The sequence below is a fragment of the Calidris pugnax genome, unplaced genomic scaffold (genome assembly GCF_001431845.1).
Source record: "Calidris pugnax isolate Ruff unplaced genomic scaffold, ASM143184v1 scaffold111, whole genome shotgun sequence".
Taxonomy (NCBI): Eukaryota; Metazoa; Chordata; class Aves; order Charadriiformes; family Scolopacidae; genus Calidris; species Calidris pugnax.
Window position 1 is genome coordinate 3,629,355 of NW_015090872.1, and position 18,412 is coordinate 3,647,766.

At 48.9% G+C, this 18,412-nt stretch overlaps 1 protein-coding gene across 1 annotated transcript; it reads left to right on the forward strand.

Annotated features, from left to right (window-relative positions):
- Positions 1–3,080: 3,080 nt before the first annotated feature.
- Positions 3,081–12,409, forward strand: LOC106890153 (protein FAM188B2). The gene is made up of 12 exons (XM_014945771.1): positions 3,081–3,187; positions 3,451–3,478; positions 4,113–4,259; positions 5,829–5,948; positions 6,937–7,028; positions 7,729–7,894; positions 8,341–8,406; positions 8,941–9,011; positions 9,846–9,918; positions 10,264–10,407; positions 10,496–10,676; positions 11,804–12,409. Exons 1-12 carry the CDS (start codon positions 3,081–3,083, stop codon positions 11,944–11,946), a joined length of 1,338 nt encoding a protein of 445 aa, XP_014801257.1. The 3' UTR covers positions 11,947–12,409.
- The last annotated feature ends 6,003 nt before the right edge of the window (positions 12,410–18,412 follow it).

Sequence of the window (18,412 nt, forward strand, 5' to 3'; positions counted from 1 at the left end):
TACAAGAATTGTGTAGTGAGAAGAAATATACGAATATATTTTGAAGGTTCTTGAAAAATCAGATTTTTTCATATCCCAATAAAAAGTTAGTATGCACATGTGTCCATATGTGTGTGCGCATACATAAAAACACAAATATATATATGTATATACATACACAAGGATGTGTACCAGATTTAAACCACTGGCCCAGGATGCTGATGCAGGGGGGAGTGAAAAAGCACCATGTTGCAGATGTGGAGCTCACCACGCTCTCTGGACCCATTTTGCACCCCACTGCTGTGACCCCCTGAGCAGGGACCATGGAGGTCGCTCTGCTGGCTCCCGTAGCAGCCCCTTCTAAAGCATATCCACCTTAACCTTTCATTGTCAAAGTTACACCCCAAGCAGAGATCATTTATCATTTGGAAACAGCATAAACAACAGACTTAGCTGACTCCCCTGCAACCACGCAAGCCGTATGCCCACGCTGAAACCTGCGGAGGTAGCTCCATAAAGCACAGCCAAGAAATGGCAGAGCTCAGCAGGGCTCTGCACCGTGGAGCAGCTCAGGCACCAGTGTGGCAGGAGCAGTGCTAACGAGGCCAGACACCCTACAGCCTGGCCTGGGGAGCGGTGGGCCGAGGGACGCCTGGCACAGGAGGGATGCTCAGCGACGTCTGCAGCTGTAGAAATGCCAGCGCCGCTGCCCCAGCGAGGAGCCTCTCCTCTCTGAGTTATTGCAGAGCTGAGATTGTGCTATGGAAGAAGTTAATTAAGATTCACAACTTCCCCTCTGATGCCTCAAAGCATTTACCTACATCGTGGAGAAGTCAGAAGAGATCTGCATCGAAGCCCTGTTGACACAAGTGGGGATTTCTCCCCTTGGGCCAATATTCACTTGTCTCTCCAGGGCAAGGGCTTTGACATCTGGAGACAGAAGCTGCCATGAAAATGCAAAGTTGCATTAACTTCTTAACTGCATTATTTTTGCTGCTGGTCATTGTTCCCATCAGAGGCTGAGAGGTGTAGGTCCAGGTCCCCTCCGGCCTGGCAGTGGCACGTGGACAGGGGTGTTGCTCAGCTGCCATCGCTCTGAGGTTGGACTTCATCCTCTCCCTGGGAGGCAGCAGGCAGGCATGCAAAGGGCCCAGCCTGGAGGGAGGTGGGAAATGGGAAGAGGGGAACCAGCCCCTCGGCAGGGACAGGAAGGGCCGGGGGTGTGTGGATGCTGCAGGCAGCCAAGGGATGGGGTGTCCTGTGCCATGTCCTCCTGCCAGTTTCACAGACCAACTGCTGAACCAGGCAGGGAGGGTCTGCCTCCTGTGGCCAGGTCCTGGGCTGTTCGCTGCCCTCTGCCTGAATTTGTCATCGCCACCAGCACCAGAAGTTATGTAGACTTGATGTGCAAAACCACATTTCAGTCCGGCATTCTGCGGGAGGACACCGTGTCAAGCACATTATAGACGGGCTGATACCATTCCTGATGGAAAACATGAGAGTAGGGTACAGGACACTGTTCCCCAGCACAGCAACTGCTCTGACATTTCACCTGATGTCTCCAGAAGAGCACGGTTCGCTAGGAAGCCATCTGCATGGAGAGGAGAGCTGGGTAGTGATGCTTCCACCCATTTCTCAGGAGCAGGTGCTTGGTCCCAGCAATGGACAGTTCTGCAGAGCCAGGTTCATTCCCCTCTGTCATAAAATATCCAAATTTGGCGAATTCTCTAAATCTGGAAAGGCTGCTTGTCCCACACCCTGATTTCTTACCCCTGGAACAACACGGTCTGGTTTCCATTAGCCTGTTCCATCCCACTTTACTTACAAATGTGGGGTAGAATTGATCCATGTTGGTAGCGGGGCAATGCAGAGCTGCTGCTGCAAACCTCCCCTGCACACGGAGGAGTTTCTGTGTGAGAGCTCTCACCCCACCAGCACATGGTGGTGCTCACCCCAGCACACTTAGCATGATGCTCCCACCTAGCTCTTCCCCAGCCTTCTTGCAAGCAGATCTGTGTGGTTCCCACTCAATTTGTTGGAAACGTGATGTACTCTACCTGTTCTATAAGGAAGTTCTGCTCCAATAGAGGCAAAGGGGAAGAGGGATTTTATGTCAGTTTTTAGGAAGCCAAAAGACTGGAGCCTGTGTAGCATTAGAAAGAGAGCAGAGCTTTTCACCAAGTAAAGCCACAGCTCCTTCAGCTGGAAGAAGAAACTGGGCATTTGGTGTCTCACACGCAGGCTGGCCTGGATAGTTTCTGTTTTCATAGATTTGAGCCAAGCAGTTCCAGCTGACCCTGCAGAGAATGCAAAGCCATCAGAGCTGGACTGCTCAGACAGACCAAGCACAGACACACCTGGGGAAACCCAGAGCAGGTCTCCAGTGCGCCAGGCTCAGCTCATTAACATCAGCTCAACCTCACGTTTTTTCCACTGAAACTCAGACAGATACCCTGGGTTGGTGCATTCTCACAGACCGAAAGAGAAGAAAACAAACCGTGAGATTTCCATAACCCCAGAAGCAAGAAACCAGTGGGTTTCCCCAGCTCAGCCACGCGGCGCCTGAGCCCTGTCCCTGAAGGCCAGCCTGGCTGCAGCAAGCGGCAGAAGTCAAGGAAACATCACTGCATGGTTTTGCCTTTCTCCAGCTCATCTCTCCAGTGAATTTCCTCAACTTTACAGGCATCTGCTAAGCCTGTTTTGGTTTTTTCTCTTAAGCATTTCCCACCCAGCCCTCACAGCCCAGACTCCATCCCGCTTGTCATCAGCCAGTGCAGGGGGGGCTGCAGCTGGAAATTACCCCCAGCTCCTGCACCGTGCCTGCAGCCAGTCCTTACAGAGCTGCCGTCAGCTTTATACACCTCTGTGTCGGGCATTAAACATTCATGCTGCTTACACAGCGAACAGAAAAACACAGCCTATGATGGGATCCAATGAAAGTTTAATTGGGGCGTGAGGGTGGGAGATGAGAGCGAGCCCCAGGGGGTGACAGGCAGAGGGGACCTGGGTGCCTGGCAGAGTTGTGGGGCAGGAGGAACCATTCCTGGAGCAGTCCGAGTGCCTCCATCCTTCAGCATCACCTGGAGCAGGGGTGGCTGCAGATGGGGGACCGGGAGGCTGAGCCCACCCTGTCACGGACAGAGCTAGAGGAGATCACCAGCAAAATTTCAGATCTAAACAAATGGAGAGAAATTTTTAGTTTCCGTGGGTAAGATTTTTATTCTGCTTCATTATCATGTTTTTAATTTCAGGTGGTTTTTTAAATATAATTTGTAAAGTTATGTTTTATTACGATACTTATGTGACCATGGAAAAAGTTCTTAATGTACATAGTAATGTAAGTACTATAGCTTTTACCCTTCCTTTCTTGTGGGGTTCTTTTCTGCCTGTTTCTGTCTCCTGTTTCTTCATAAGTTAGCAATGCCTCTGTTGTGTGGTTTTTTAAATTTGTATTTTATTTTCCCTTTTCAGTTTGGAAAGCAACAATTCAACTCATCAGGTAACTGTTTCTCTAAAATGTAACATCTTCTTTTTGTATAGTGGTTTTTCTGACTGTTCCACCAATTTAGCATATTGAGGAAATCACACACCTATATATGCAGCACAGCAGACAGCCTGTCTTTATTTCTTAAGCTCCTCCTTTAAGGAACATGCATTTTCTTCAGATATTTTAAAGGAATGCCTTCCTGATTTAAATCAAAGTGGCAGAATAGTCCAACATAAATTAACCTTTCTGTCTAAAAGTAACGGTTCTCGTGGTCAGATTTAGAACACAGGAAAAAAAGGATAACAATTTAAGATCTCTAAAACATAAGTATTTGGAAAACCTGCTGTGTTTTTAGGTTGAAAAGCGCTGAAGTTTATTCCCTGTAATTCAGACAAACACAACATTACTTTATACTCCAATCATTAGCCTGTAGGGTCATATTTGTAAAGTTTGAAAAAAACCTGCAACTCTAACATGCCAGTGACCCCCAGCCACCAGTATCCAGTCTCCCTGCCCCTCTGGAAGCTCACCACAGGTCATTTTGCCCACCCCACTGGGAATATTGGTGGGGGGGTGGGAAGTAACTGTCAGTACACACCAGGCAGCACCGTGGGACGATGCCCTGTCTGCCCCTCTCTCTGTCCAGCCAGGCCAGGCCAGCAGCAGCAATGGACTACCTGGAGATGGAGACCCCATGGGGCCACAGCCACCTCTGCCCCCCACCGCCGTCCCCAAGCCCCTCCTGGTCCCTCCAGACACAGGTGGCCGACCCATCTCCTTGGAAATGGCAATGGTGAGCAGGCCTGCTGAATTAAGCATGAGTAGTAATTTAATCTTGTTAACAGAAAGAGACTCAGGAACCTTACCTGGCGTCACGGGAGGCTCGGCGTATTGCTGGGCTGCAGCCTTCGGCCTTCTGTTACCTGTAACAGAAGTGTATCATCGTCATGATTTATTTACAAGACTTTTAAAGAACATGGTTGCAACACAACCTTAAAACTGACATACTATAATTCTCATTAGATAATAGGTCAAATGACAAAGTGTAATGTTTCCCTGCTGTTTGGTGCTTTCCTAGGGAATAGCCTCAGAACAGAGAAGATCAGCAAGATATTTCTACTCCTACCCAATTACCTGGGTTTGAGAGTGCCAATCATGGGTGCTGCTGCCCCTGCCCCTGTGAAGGGCCTTCACCAGAAGCTCAGGGGGTTTCTGCAGGTGATGGCAGAATGGGCCAGGGCCAACCTTACTGCTCCTGACCTCCCACACCAAACCAGTCTCCTTCCACTTCAGCACAAACTTAATGAGATGCCCAAGGGCTTAATACCAGAGGTGACAGCCTGGCCAGGGCAGCCTTATTGAACACATGTCTGAAAACTTCCAGTCCAGAGGTGATTTAGATACACAACTACACATACTGTCAGCTTCACGGGAATCCACCCTCTCCAGCTCATCACCTACTTGCACAAATCACCCAGACCAGTGGCGAGCACTTTTTAATGGGAAGAGCCACGACGTATGTTTGGTTGACTTTGCTCAGCGAATGCATCGTTCACCAGAATTAATTAGGAAAAGGTTCCAGGTGGGCCCAGGCAGTGCCCAGATTCTCGGGGTGGTGCGGAGGAAGGCCAGGAGGCAGGTTCACCCCTCTGGCCACTCAGCATGAGGGTACATCATGGGGCCACCACCTGCCCATGAACGGCACCCCCCTGCCCTTGCTGCCATACGCTTGTGTTACAAGTTACCAGAAATGGAACTCATCAATATCATCAGAGACTGCAAGCACATCTATTTCAGGTGGAAACCACATGGTTTTTTGAACTTTCTCTTTTAATTCAGCTGCCAACCCACAAGCTGCCTGTGCGTGCCTGGCCACATCCTGGACTGGGACCTGCTCAGTGATGACTTTGTCCGCCCTCCGAGGGTGACCACAGACAAACCCTCCTCTGCTTCCCACCAGCACTGCACCGCCCCGGCCACGGCTGCACAGCCACTTTATAGAGGGTTTGCAGGGGCAAACACAGGTGTCTAATTCTGTCCCCAGAGGTGCCACTGATGAAGGCAAGTGCCTTGCCCAGGTCTTCCCCGAAAAGGCGTAGTGTATCCGGATGTAAATTATTTACACACTGCACCTGTACTTCACAGGAGTGGCTGAATGCTGAGTGAAGTCACTACATTAACCACAAACATCACCTTTGCTTTGAAATTATGGGGCCTGATTCTTGCTAGGTGATTTTACGCTGCTCTGGCTGTGAGCACACAGACTGAACCCGTACCCGAGACCTCTCTGACATTACAGATCCTTCCTGGTGCTCGGGTGTGAAGGGAGCCGAGCCCAGCCTGTCTTTCTCCTTCTCTACAGAGGCTGCGAAAGCTGCTGTTTGGAAACACGTCCCACCTCTTCAGCTGTGAATGGGCACAAGCGTACTTCAGGTTCCGCGAGCCGTACTCTGACCTGGCCTATGCTTTAGAGGCAGAAAAGGTAAATGTTTCGGCGCAGCGATACGAACCATCTCCCCAGCATCTCCCGAGCTCTCTCCACCAGGTTGATTGTGGGGGCTTCCAGCCCCAGCCATGCTCCACAGCTCTCCTGAGCGAAGAGGGGATGCTGACGTGTCCTGATCCAGCAGCACACTGCAGACACAAACTTTAACTGCCACAGTATTCAATGCTTTCAAGGTAAAGGCTCAAGAGAGAAGCAGGAGGTTGTTGTAGGTGGGCACAAGTAAGTGGTACTGCCCTTTTCTTTTTTAGAAATTAGAGTTACCTTCTTCTTACTGCCCCACTTGGAAACCAAACCATGTTTTCATCCGCCGAAAGAGGGAGATTTTCTTCTTTCTTATTTGCCATCACAATACTGCCCCCCAAAAAGGAGAAGGCAAAGATACACACTTAAAATTGCAACTGCCTTTAACCTGCCAGGAGACTAAAATGCTTTTTACAAATGCAGGTGAAAGTCTCTGAGTCATTTGCAGAGATGATGACAGCCCTGATGAGGGCAGTCAGCACAGCTAGGAGCTGGGCATGGTCACCCTCGTGCACGGCCCCACATCAGCCCCACGCTGCCTCAAGACCCCAGTCCTTTGCTGCAAGGCTGGAGAAGAACCAAGCCATGGTGCTTCTAGGCACATGTGGTACCTGGAGCTGGGAGCCCTTCCCTGTGGCTGCAGTGCCACAAGGCAAGGACCCCCATCTGGGACCTCCCCATGAACCAGGGCCACTCCAGAGTCTTTTCTGGCGTAAAAGCTTCTTGGTTTTAGGAACATAAGGTCTTTTTTAATTTACTTTTCCATTTATCTCAGAAGCTGTCAGGAGCGCTCCTGAATTCCCAGGGATAAAAGAAAAATTGCCCTCCTGTACTGACAGCAGGACAGCTCAGACTGGCCAGGAGCTGGATCTCCAGGAGATCGACAGCGCATGTGCTAGTTTGGGCTCCTTAGCACTGGGAAGTGTTGTCTTTCTGTTTCTAGGGGGGAACAAGAGCTATTCTGATGGCTGTACAAGCACACATCATTAAATACCTGCTCTTCATAAGAAACACAGAATATACTCACCTGGAAAGGTAAGAAGCTGAGCCTTCCCCTAGGACATACAGAACCTATTTCCTCGCATTATTTGGAAAAAGACAGACTATCAGCAGCCTCTACATTTAACTGAACTAGACCCATGTTCAGGTTTGCACCGACAGGTGGGGATTTGCACCCAGGAGACAAGATTTGTCTGACTCCCAGCCAAGGCTTTTCCCCACAAAAATGTTTTTGTAATAGTGGCAGTTGCTCCCTTGTCCCAGTCTCTGCCACCATGGTCTCAGCCTGCCCCAGTTGCACTGGGAAAGCAGAAAGGCAGGGCTCAGCCCCTGTTGGGGACATCCAGGTGGCAGCCCCAGCAGGGATGAAAGTCCCCATGGCAGATAAGCCATTCCCAGCACATAGAAAGCACATCCATACCAGCAGCAGTGATGGCACCACGCACAAAATTAAATGCCAAGGAAGACGGGCACAGCTCAATGTGCAGCTGCCTTCTGCACAAATCCCTGCGTCGCTTTGCAGCCCTACTTGTCACAGCTGCAGAGTCCTCCTGGCCACCAGCTCACTGGTGGGGCAGGACCTCAGGGGTCCCATCCAGCCCTGGCTAGGAAGGGGCCCGTTTCACAGCCAGGTTCAGGCTCAGGGCTGGGTGGGGCTCTCAGTATCCCCAAGGACAGACCCTCAGCAGGGCTCCCCCCGGCATCCCTGCCCCAGCCCCTGTCTCCCGCCCCGCAGGCTGTGCAGGACAAGCCAGCGGGAGCAAGGGGAGGCACTGGCTGTGGCCCTGGCAGACACCCTGTGGGCAGCAGGAGGAGGTGGGAGCGCCGTGATCTGCCTCCTCACCCCAACCCTCCACCTCGTGCCAAATGGAGACTACAGACCCGACAGCTTCACGGAAAGAGTAAGTACGAAAACGCCTTCTGCAAACAGGATTTTCTTCAAAGACACCTTTGGCCTGAAATTTTTAAAGACAAGAAACGTGAAATCTCATAAACCTGTTCCCTAACTTATGGCACACCACAAACTGCGAGCACTTTAGACCCACATCCCAGCTGCAGCCTGTAGGACACTTCTGCTTCCTTGTAGAGACGTTTGGTGAGTCCAGAGGCTGCTGTTCCTTTTCATTAAAAGCTGGTCTTTCTTCTCCTGCAAAAAGGAGAAACCATTCATGTAAATCTGTTCCTCTAACTCTTTGTATAAAGTGAAACTCCTCGGTTTAGAAAGGGGCAGAGTATACTCTTGCATTATTCTTTCATTTGTCTAAAGGAAACACTGAATTAAAATTCTCAGCTTTGGTATAATTAATGTCTCCTTTACCACGTTTTCCCCTGCGCTCCTGCCCGACAGATCCAGCTGTTTGAGTTCTTTGAGAAAGCAGCAGCTCAGGAGTTCATCTTTGACCATATAAACTGTGTAAGTATGGGATATTTGCTTTATTCTGAGATATTTTGTTGCTTGCTTACATCTTATTTCCCATTCAAAAGTGGACCTTTTTGAGATCAACAGTATTGCCTTCAGCAGGACATCCGGACTGTTAACTTATGGTCAGTTCATGGACCATCTTTAACCGTTCCTACAGGAAATGATCCTGCTCCCATTAAAACCCCAGGGACTTTACCCGCCGATGTCAGCACTCTCAGGCCACAAACACCGGGTAAACAGGGACAGCATTTTGTATATTACTCAAACACAAAATACCGTTCTTGCAACTTTAGCAAAAATCTGGGGGAAAAAAAGTCTACAAAACCAGCTTAGCCAGTAACTGGATATTTTTTCTTTCTTTACCTGATCTGATTCAACAAAATTAGCTACAAAATCTTCCCAGAATAACACCTTATTCATTTGGCTCAACATACTCACTTAAGGTTGTATTTAAGCAGAGTTTTAATTAAACATCGTATACCTGCCGTAATTCCTTTTTTGTGATTGCTTATTTCCTTTTACCAGTTCAAAGGCGAAGGAAGTCATGGAGTGATCCTATTTTTATACAGTTTACTTTTCTCTAGGACACTGGAAAGGTATATTTCATTTTTTTTAATATATTTTCCTCTGGTTTAGTTACATCTTCTGAACCGGTCTTTTCCTTGTTTTACTTAAATGTTCATTCTTAGTTGAATGTGGAGAAGCAAGTGTCCAAGAGGCAGATGCTGCCCCGCTGGCTGTGGTCTATGGGTAAGGATGCTGTACATCCATGGGTAAGGATGCTGTACATACCCATACACGCCAAGTACCTGCCTGCACACCCAGGAGCAGGCAGGAGAGGCAGCAGAGAGAGAAGCCTTCTTGCACACACAGCTGAAATAACATACGGTATAAAAACAGGAGTGATCCCACTGACAGCAATAATCACTGTCACAGCCAATTAAACTTAAACAGGAAAACTACAAGAAGTTTATTTAAGCAGGGAAGAATTCTGCCAGGGTGGCTGCGCTGGCAGAGGTAACTGATACGGTATTTCTAAACTTGACGAAACTAGGTTTGAGTAAAGATGCTTCAGAAAGGTACAGAAGCATACTTATACCAATATGAAACATGATTCATACTAACATGACACTATGGTAGCTATTTAGCAAAAAATCGCACCGCTACATTAAATAGCTGTGCTTGGGCTATGCCTGGGGTATTTGAAGCCTTTCAGCAGTAATTGCACCCAGGGAAATCCCAGCTCTGGCTGCAGGGGGTCAGAATCTCACCCTAAATTTGAATTTCGATAGGAACATTCTCTTTGCCAGCAGCAAAGAGAAATAAACGAGTCTCTGGAATTTTTCCCTGTTAATCAGACAGTGATGTACAGTGATCCCCCCAGGCACCAAAAAGAATCCTACCGTAACACTTTGTGCTTGGTCCTACAGGGTCCAAGAAGATTTAGACAGCACGGCAACTCCTCTGTTAGACATCAGTTTTGGAAACATCACCTGTACACAGGTAAGATCAGCTTAATTTCTCAGGTTTTCCTTTTTTGTTATTCCTATGTTTGACTTAGGAAAAAAATCTTATTTGTTAAGCCGACGGAAAAAAAAAAGCATAAGGCCATAGAAAAACACTGCAAATTTTAACCATGACTGTCCATTTAAAAACTGGACAGCGATGATGACGATGATGATGATGACACCAATAATAAAAATTAATAATAATAATAATGCCAGAGGTAGCCTGGTGTCCCTCCGCTCCTGACAGGCCCAGCAGACCTGGGAGCGGGACCCCAGGGGCCGTGTTGCAGAGGGTTATTGCCCTGGTGCCTGGGGGTGATGGTGGGCTGTTTCCCCACAGGCCATGCTCAGCCTCCTCCTGACGGGCCGGGCCAGCCCGCGGGAGCTCGATGGTGGCCAGGAGCTGGGTCGTGGAGGTGAGGCATGGTGGCGGCGTGGCCCGGTGGGCTACCTGTGCTGGGACAGGGCACAGGCAGAGCGGCAGGTGAGTGCTGGCAGGACCCCATGTCCCTCAGCACAGTGGCTTCGGGGCAGAGCTGGCCCCGCTGGACATGTTGTCCCCCCTCTCCTAGGTGTGCCGTGGGCTGAGGACACCCCAGCTGCCCATCTGGCTGTGCAGCCTCTCCGGCAGGCACAGCGTCCTCTTTGGCACTGACAGTCGGCTCCTCTCCGACTGGAAAACGGAGAAAGTTTTCCACCTGTACTTCTATAACGGGCAGTGGGAGCAGAGGAAAACAGCCCATCTAACAATAGGTACGTACCCGAGCTCACCAGGGCAGGATGGGAGGTGTGGGCATCACGACAGACCACGCGTAGAGCTGTATATGTGCATAGCTAGGTGTGTCTACTTACACATACAGTTAAATGTTTAATATATTTATATAAATATAAATATATCATACAATCATTGAACAGTTTGGGTTGGAAGGGACCTAAAAGACCATCCAGTTCCAACCCCCTTCCCATGGGCAGGGACACCTCCCACCAGACCACGTTGTTCAAAGCCCCATCCAAGGATGGGACATCCACAGCTTCTCTGGGCAACCTGTGCCAGTGTTTCACCCTCCGTTGTTATTAAGCCCCCACTGGCCCAGTAGGAATGCCCTAATAACTAAGTGTCCCAAAACAACTAGCAGGAGAAGGGAAACCAACAGACACCCACCCCTCCCATGGGACAAATCCTAGGAGAGAACGTTCCCATAACTGCAAAGTTTAAATGCAACAGGAAGCAGAATCATTTCACGATTAATTCAAAAGTTTGAACAAACCTATTTCTAAGGCAGTGGTGCTGAGAGGCAGGATAGGTTAACAGCGTGTTTTCAGCATCTAACTTAGACTTAAGTCAGTATTTTCCCGCCCAACAACCAGGTGCCATTGTGGCCCTCGTGGTCCCTCTCAAGTTTTAAATCCACACCAGGAGGAATGAACTGCTCCTCATACCATCAAATGGGTTGAGAACCAGGTTGTGTGCTTAAGAGGCGAGTTTCTTGTATCTGTGCCACATTCACTTTCATTTCCTGAATGCCCAGCCCTTTTTCATCACACTCTGTTCACTACAGCATTCAAAGTAAAGAAAGAAACTTCAAAACACCACACTAAAGGCTAAACTTGCAGGAAAGAAGGGTGAATGGAGATTCACAGTCATATATGCCACGCGGCCACAAAAAAGGATGTGCATCTGTTCAGAAAAACAATATGCACACGTACGTCACAAGGAGCCAAGAGCTGCATTTATAGTGCCTGAATTTCCCAAGGGGGGGCCCATGTGGTGTGGGAGGCAGCCCCCAACAGCCCAGTCGGTGTCATTCTGAGCTCCTTCCTTTTTAAAATCTTTTTGCGGAGGGGGTTTGGACATTTTTTTAACTGCGTTTCCTTTTCAGACACTCATTCGCACCCCTGGGAAGAGGACCCATGTGAAGACCCAAGCACCCCAGGGAAGAGGCGTCCTCCCTTGGAGATGGCCATCAGGACCAAGTGGGCAGGAGCAACTGTCAGCTGGAACGGGACAGAGCCCTTCTTCTGAGGAGTCTCAGCATTCCCCGCTCACCACTGACCCCACCAAACACCACAGTCTGCAGGAGGAAAAATGCTTTCACCAAGAAAACAGCCTTTGTCACCCTGAGCCCTGTTTGCCAAGATGTCACACCCACTGCGAAGCCTGTGCCGGTGAGGAACAGTCATTAGCGACGGTGCCTCACCACACACTTTTTCCAGCTGGTTGGATGCAGGTTCCTCTGCTTCCCACGACAGCTGGCAGAAAAAGGAAAGAGGGCGGCAATTTGCTTTCCTCCCGTGCCAGGCAGAGATGTTAAAGAAATCAAGGTGTCTCTTAAGACTGCAGTGGAAGCGAAATCAATATCGAGCATCGACAATACCGTGTACATCTAATTTATTTAATCCAGTGTGTGCATCTAATTTATTTAATCCAGTCTGCGCAACTAATTTAGCTGTTTTCAATAAGCTAAATAATCTGGTTTCCTCCCAGATCTTTGCAGCTGTGACTTCTGCAACTGGGTCTCTCTCCTGCTTTCAGTGACAACTCAAGCGTGGACTCTGGCCAGGTTGGCTCATGGAGCTACCCCCGCATCCCGCTCACCAGCAGGGAAGCACAGCTCATACATGGGAACGGGGGCAAAAGAAGGTGCTCCTTGCTGTGAATTCAGTGATGTTACTGACTCTGAGCACTCCTGGCACCCTGCAGCAGCCTGGCAAGCTCAGGCAGGGCACATGGCTCCTCGTTTGCATTAACCACTTCCCACTTCCTTTTTAATAGACATCACCCAAAAAAGATCTATTAGTCATACCAAAAGGTGTGTTGCTAATGACAACTCTACTGAGAACAATCAACCCTTCTGCAAGTGATCCAGAAGTTTGGTTTAAATTATTTGAATTTAAAAAAAAAAAAAAAAAAGAAGTGGTCACTACCAGCCTGAGATTCAGCCTGGTCAGAGCCAGGAGCCCACTGGTGAGCAAACTAAGATAGTGTCTGCACTTGTTGTTGCCCCCCTTCTTCAATTTCTGCTCAATTCAGAGCTCCCCTGAGCACATGGCATCCCCAGTGCAGAGCTGTGGGTCAGCCAAAGCGCCGCAGTCCCCAGTTGCTCACAGCCCTGGTGACACCACGACAGGAGTGCCACCACCACCCAGGCATGGATGAACCACATGGAAGAAGGGCTGGGAGTACCCAAAACCTGGGGGCATCGGCGAGACGGCAGTACCCAGCACCAGCCACCAAGCTGCTGGCAAAAGCCAGAGCCAGACGGTGCTGGCAGGGGACAGGCAGGAGAGCACACTGTGCCCCCTCTTCACCGAAACCTCCTGCCAGACTGGGGAGGCCACATCGCCCACCCAGCAGCACCCAGAGCTGCCCAGGGGGCTGTAAGTCAGGGCCGTGGAGAAGGGAATGGAGGTGAGCCCACTTGCAACAAGACACTGCAAGACAGCACCTATTTTAACTGGGAAATACCGACATGCGCTTATGCAAATAATGAATTAATAATGAATGAATGAAACTGTGCGGTAAATGCTAACGAAGCTCGCTCAGCCAGCACAAGGCAGTATATCGCAAGGCTATGTATGCCGTATAACAGCAGAACGGGTTACTGCGGGGATAAAAGGGTGCAAAAACAACTGAAGAAAGGTCAATAAAGTCCTCAGGGTATTTCAGCCCAAGCTGCAGCAACATCAGCATCAATCTAGCTTATCCACATAATTGCACTTGGTGTTGGCATACAGCATATTGAATGAAATGAAACAACAAAATCGTTTCGCAATTTGCAGGAGATTGTGAAGACCAGACCTGCTAACATCTTACTTCTAGAGAACATCTGTAGTGCAGACCTAGATTTTACCCAAGGTATTAGGAAAAATTTCTTCACTGAAAGCATTGTCAAACATTGGAACAGGCTGCCCAGGGAACTGGTGGAGTCATCATCCCTGGAGGCATTTGAAAGATGTGGCGCTGAGGGAAACTTAGTGGTAACTTGGCAGCGTTAGATTAATGGTTGGACTCGATGATCTTAAAGGTCTTTTCCAACCTAAATAATTCTGTGATTCTATGAAAGATTGGCCTTCTAAAACTGTTTTCCACAGCAAAGTGGCAGCGTGGGTCCTTCCCCTTGCTCCCCACAAGCCGTGGGGTCAGTCAGCGCCTCTGGCCCTGCTTGCACCGGCTCCCACTCACACCACAGAGGGGACCCACGTCCGTGCCCACCCCGTGCGCGTCTGTTACCACGCCAGCCACTCTGGCCACCAGCACAGGCAGGGGAGCAGGGGTTCAGGAGCAGGGTCCCCCATCCCTTTGGTCACATCATCATCCCCGGGGCGCCCCGTCTGCCGCCCTGGCTCCCGCTCACCCACACCCCACTGCTCCCCGTCCCGGTCACAAACCCAGGTGCAGCAAACCCCCACCTGATGCTACAGACAGAAAAAGGAACAGAAACCGAGCAGCACCAGACTGCAGGAACACACGCCCTCACACCCCCCTCGGGCTTTCATCCTTCTGCCCCCATGTGTCTTCATCTCTTTTTATAACTTTCTTGCTGTGCAGGGCTAAATTTAAGCTGCTAGTTTCCCTCAGTGAGAAGTAAGCCCTTGCTCATTTCTGCAAGGCAACATCACGCTTATGGATGCTTTAAAAACGAGAAGCGATAATGACACAACCTGGCTATTGGACAGACTTGTCTGAAAAAAAAAACAAAACAGGTGAAGGATGGGGGAATTTAGCAGCTCCGGGACCTCAGAAAGCTCTGTCCTTGTGACAGGGACAACAGCTGCAGCTTTTCACTTCTAGTCTGGAAATTTCTTTGCAGAAGACAAATAAACCTTGCAAAACTGCACACTCATCCCACAGGAACTCCGGGGTGCTGTCATGCACGCAAACACAGGAATATTTGGGGGGATTAGGGGCTAGCTGAGAAACAGTTTAAAGTCTCATCAAGGAATGCAAGAAACAAATCCTGACACACCCAAACGAAACCCATGCCACGTTCCACCACCTTGAATCAGCCAAGTTTCTTCCATCAAGGAAGAAACAAGTATCAGAGCTTCCAGCAGCTCACGGACGCGCTGCAGGTTTTTAACTCTAAGGAAGGCAAGGGATCGGTGGGGTGGAAAGGCTTTTGAGGCCACACGTTACCCCCTGAGATAAACTCCACTAACTTCCCCGGCAGGCAGGGAAGGGTCAGCTCTTCCCCGCATGGATGTGCGAGTATGGCAGCCTCCCAGCCCACCCAGTGCCCTCCCAGTTATCTCCAGAGAGCCATGTCTGCAGCCCCACACCTCTCTGGCACTTCCTCCACCAGCCCAGAGTCTGACCTGTGCTTTCCCACTTACCCCAAGCAGAAGAAATGGACTCTATTCAGAGTCCTTTAAACCAGACACCAACCTTCTAAGTACTATTTTGTACATTATTTATTTATTTTAAAGGAGTCATCGGGGCTGCTAAAAAAAGGTAGGATAGTCACATTCTGACATTTAAAAAAAAATTATATATATAGCTAAATAACATTTTAAAATTAACCTGTATTATTAAAAGCACAGAAAAAACACATTTTGTTTGTACAAACCTCCACACTGTTCCAGTCTATTTGTGAAAAGGCTCTTATTTTTCCTCTTCCCTACACCACAGAATACATAATAAACCACAAACCAAGTGAGAGGTGTTCTCCAAGACCACAGGACTATTCTGGCCTTGTTTTCACACCAGGCCATGGGATCAGGAGGGAAAAGGGCTCAGCACTCCAGGATGGAGACTAGAATCCCAGAGCCTATTAACTCTGATTCTCTAATCTCAAAGGACACACTCATGTGCCTATGGCAAAGTTTCTCAACAGCCTTTACAACCCACTTCTCTGTTTTGTTTTGATATAACCTATAGATAGAAAAGATAGAGGGAAATTTCTCAAAATCTTAATAACTCTGTAGCCTTTTATAGTCTATATATTGTACAGCCATGTAATTTTAGAGAAAACGGGACAAACACCTCAATTACACAGTGTCTGAATCTATTAAACTTTTTTTTTTGCAGCAGCAGCAGTTAGTTATCAGGAGTTTGGCTTTCTGTTGTGAATTCAGTTCTAATTGGAACTGGTTTGGCAAGCCATTGGTGAGGATTTTAAGCGTAATTGCATTCCAAGATGCCAAAATACTGTCATTCTCTGACAGTGATTTTTTTTTTTTTTTAACTACTCAGTGTAACTCACAAATCTTTCCTTAGTGCCATCTAACTTCTAGGGCTCATGGAGAGCCAGCCATGAGAGGCTTCATTCACTGCAGTGCTTGGTTCCCATAAAAATCCAGCAAGAATTCGGGCGCTTATTTCCATTTGTGCTTTCCTCGTGAAAATTTTTCAGGTGAAAACCTTCCTGGGGAGGTCTATAGTACAATCTTGTTAATTTGTACTTTATAAAGTGCAAGACTTTTTCATTACGGCCGAGTGCACTGTGCATTATTGAATGATTTCTCAAAACACCAAAGGAAAACAACCTGTAAAACACTGACAGGAGAACTGGATACAAAAGGATTTTTTCTCATTTCTTGGCCTGTTCCATCTTGCAAGGTTTAATGGAACTTCACAAACATGAGGAAAAAATCAGACTTCAGGTAATGAGGCACCTTCCTTCTAATGAAAGTTAAGTACAGAGTGCCTTAATTGAAAATTTTGTGAGGCCTGGAGTCAAGAATGAGTCACACAGCTGCACATCCCAAAGGATCTTTGATAACACCACTTTAGTGAGCGTTAAAATCACTCATATCTCAGAAGAAAGTATTGTTCATTTAAGGACAAGAAGCCTTGGAGCCAAATTGCAACAAGAACTCTTGGGAAAACAATGTATGTGAGAAAAACTTGCCCATTTTGCTGACGGGGGAAACAACCTCGTATGTCTGGTCACCCTGGTTGGATGTGCTGCACAGGGGCACCGAGGTGGGATTTTGTATAAAACAGGTGAGAATTGCATCTCCCTGAGCAAGGAGAGCCATGACAACAGAGGGGCCAGATGGATATTGAACAATATGCCAATATACAAATATGCCTATTTAACAATGACTCTGCCACCAACAAGCAAATACTCTTCTTTCTTCCTCAATCTTGCTATAAGAGAAAAGTGATTTTGGAAGATTTCTGTCCTGAGACTTCAGTGCGTTCAGTGTGACTGAAACACAAGATATTTAAAGTATCACATTTTTTCCCTCAGTCTTCTTTTATCTGGGGAATGAAAACAGCCCAACTTCTTTCCTTGTCTGGTCCTGACATGTAAAACCAGAACTAAGAAAATACATCATTCTAAATCACAATTTTAAAAAGCTCCAAACATCTCCTATTGTTCTTTTTCACATTTTTACGACTACAACTCCCCCTGTAAGAATCGCATTGGCCTTGCCCAGCTCTCCTAATGCACGCTCACGTTTGCAGGTGTCACCTCAGTTACCCGGTTCAGCCCCGCGGTCATCACGCACCCGTGATGGCGGGTGTCACTCTCCCACACACCGAGACCTGAGGGTGCAGCCCCTGAGGGGAGATACCCTTCACACCCTCCCAACCATCCTTTCAGGGCACCCCATGCTCCAGACCGCTCACCACCAGCAGCACCTTCCCTTCACTAGAAGGGTTTGGGTATGGAATGGTACATGTTTAATTACTGCTGACAGTGACCATAAAATCATAGAATAGTTTGGGTTGGAAGGGATCTTTAAAGATCATCTCATCAACCCACTGCCACGGGCAGGGACATCTCCGACCTGATCAGGTTGCTCAGAGCCCCATCCAACCTGACCTGGAATATTTCCTGGGATGGAGCATCCAGAAGGGCAGAATCTCCTCCCCTGACCTGCTGCTGGTGATGCAGCCCAGGATGTGGTTGGGTTTCTCGGCTGCCAGCACACATTGCCCACTCGTGTCCAGCTTTTCATTCACCAGTAGCCCCAAGTCCTTCTCCTCGGGGCTGCTCTTCATCCCTTCATCCCCCAGCCTGTATGGATGCAGGGGGTTGCCCTGGCCCTGGTGCAGGACCCTGCACTTGGGCACGTTGAACCTCATGAGGTTCACACCAGCCCGTTTCTCCAGCCCATCCACATCCCTCTGGATGGTGTCCCATCCTTCAGGCGTGTCACCGCGCCACACAGCTTGGTGTCACCCCCAGACACCCTGAGGGTGCCCTTGATCCCACTGTCTCCATCACCCATGGGGATACGGAACCGCACTTCTCCCAGTACGGACCCCTGACAATACGTGCTTAATTACTGCCGACAATCATACGCCCCTAATTACTGTCAACAATGACATGTGCTTAATGACCGCCGACAATGACACGTGCTTGATGACTGCGGCCAGCGCTGGGTGGTTAATTACCGCGGACAGCTCCGTTTCCCAGCGCCGCCAACACCCCCCCCCCACCAACGCCGAGCATCCTCGGCCGCCTCCGCTCCCGGCTCGGGGGGCCCCGCCCCCCCCCCCGCCCGGCGGGGGCCCCGCCCCCCCCGCGCACGCC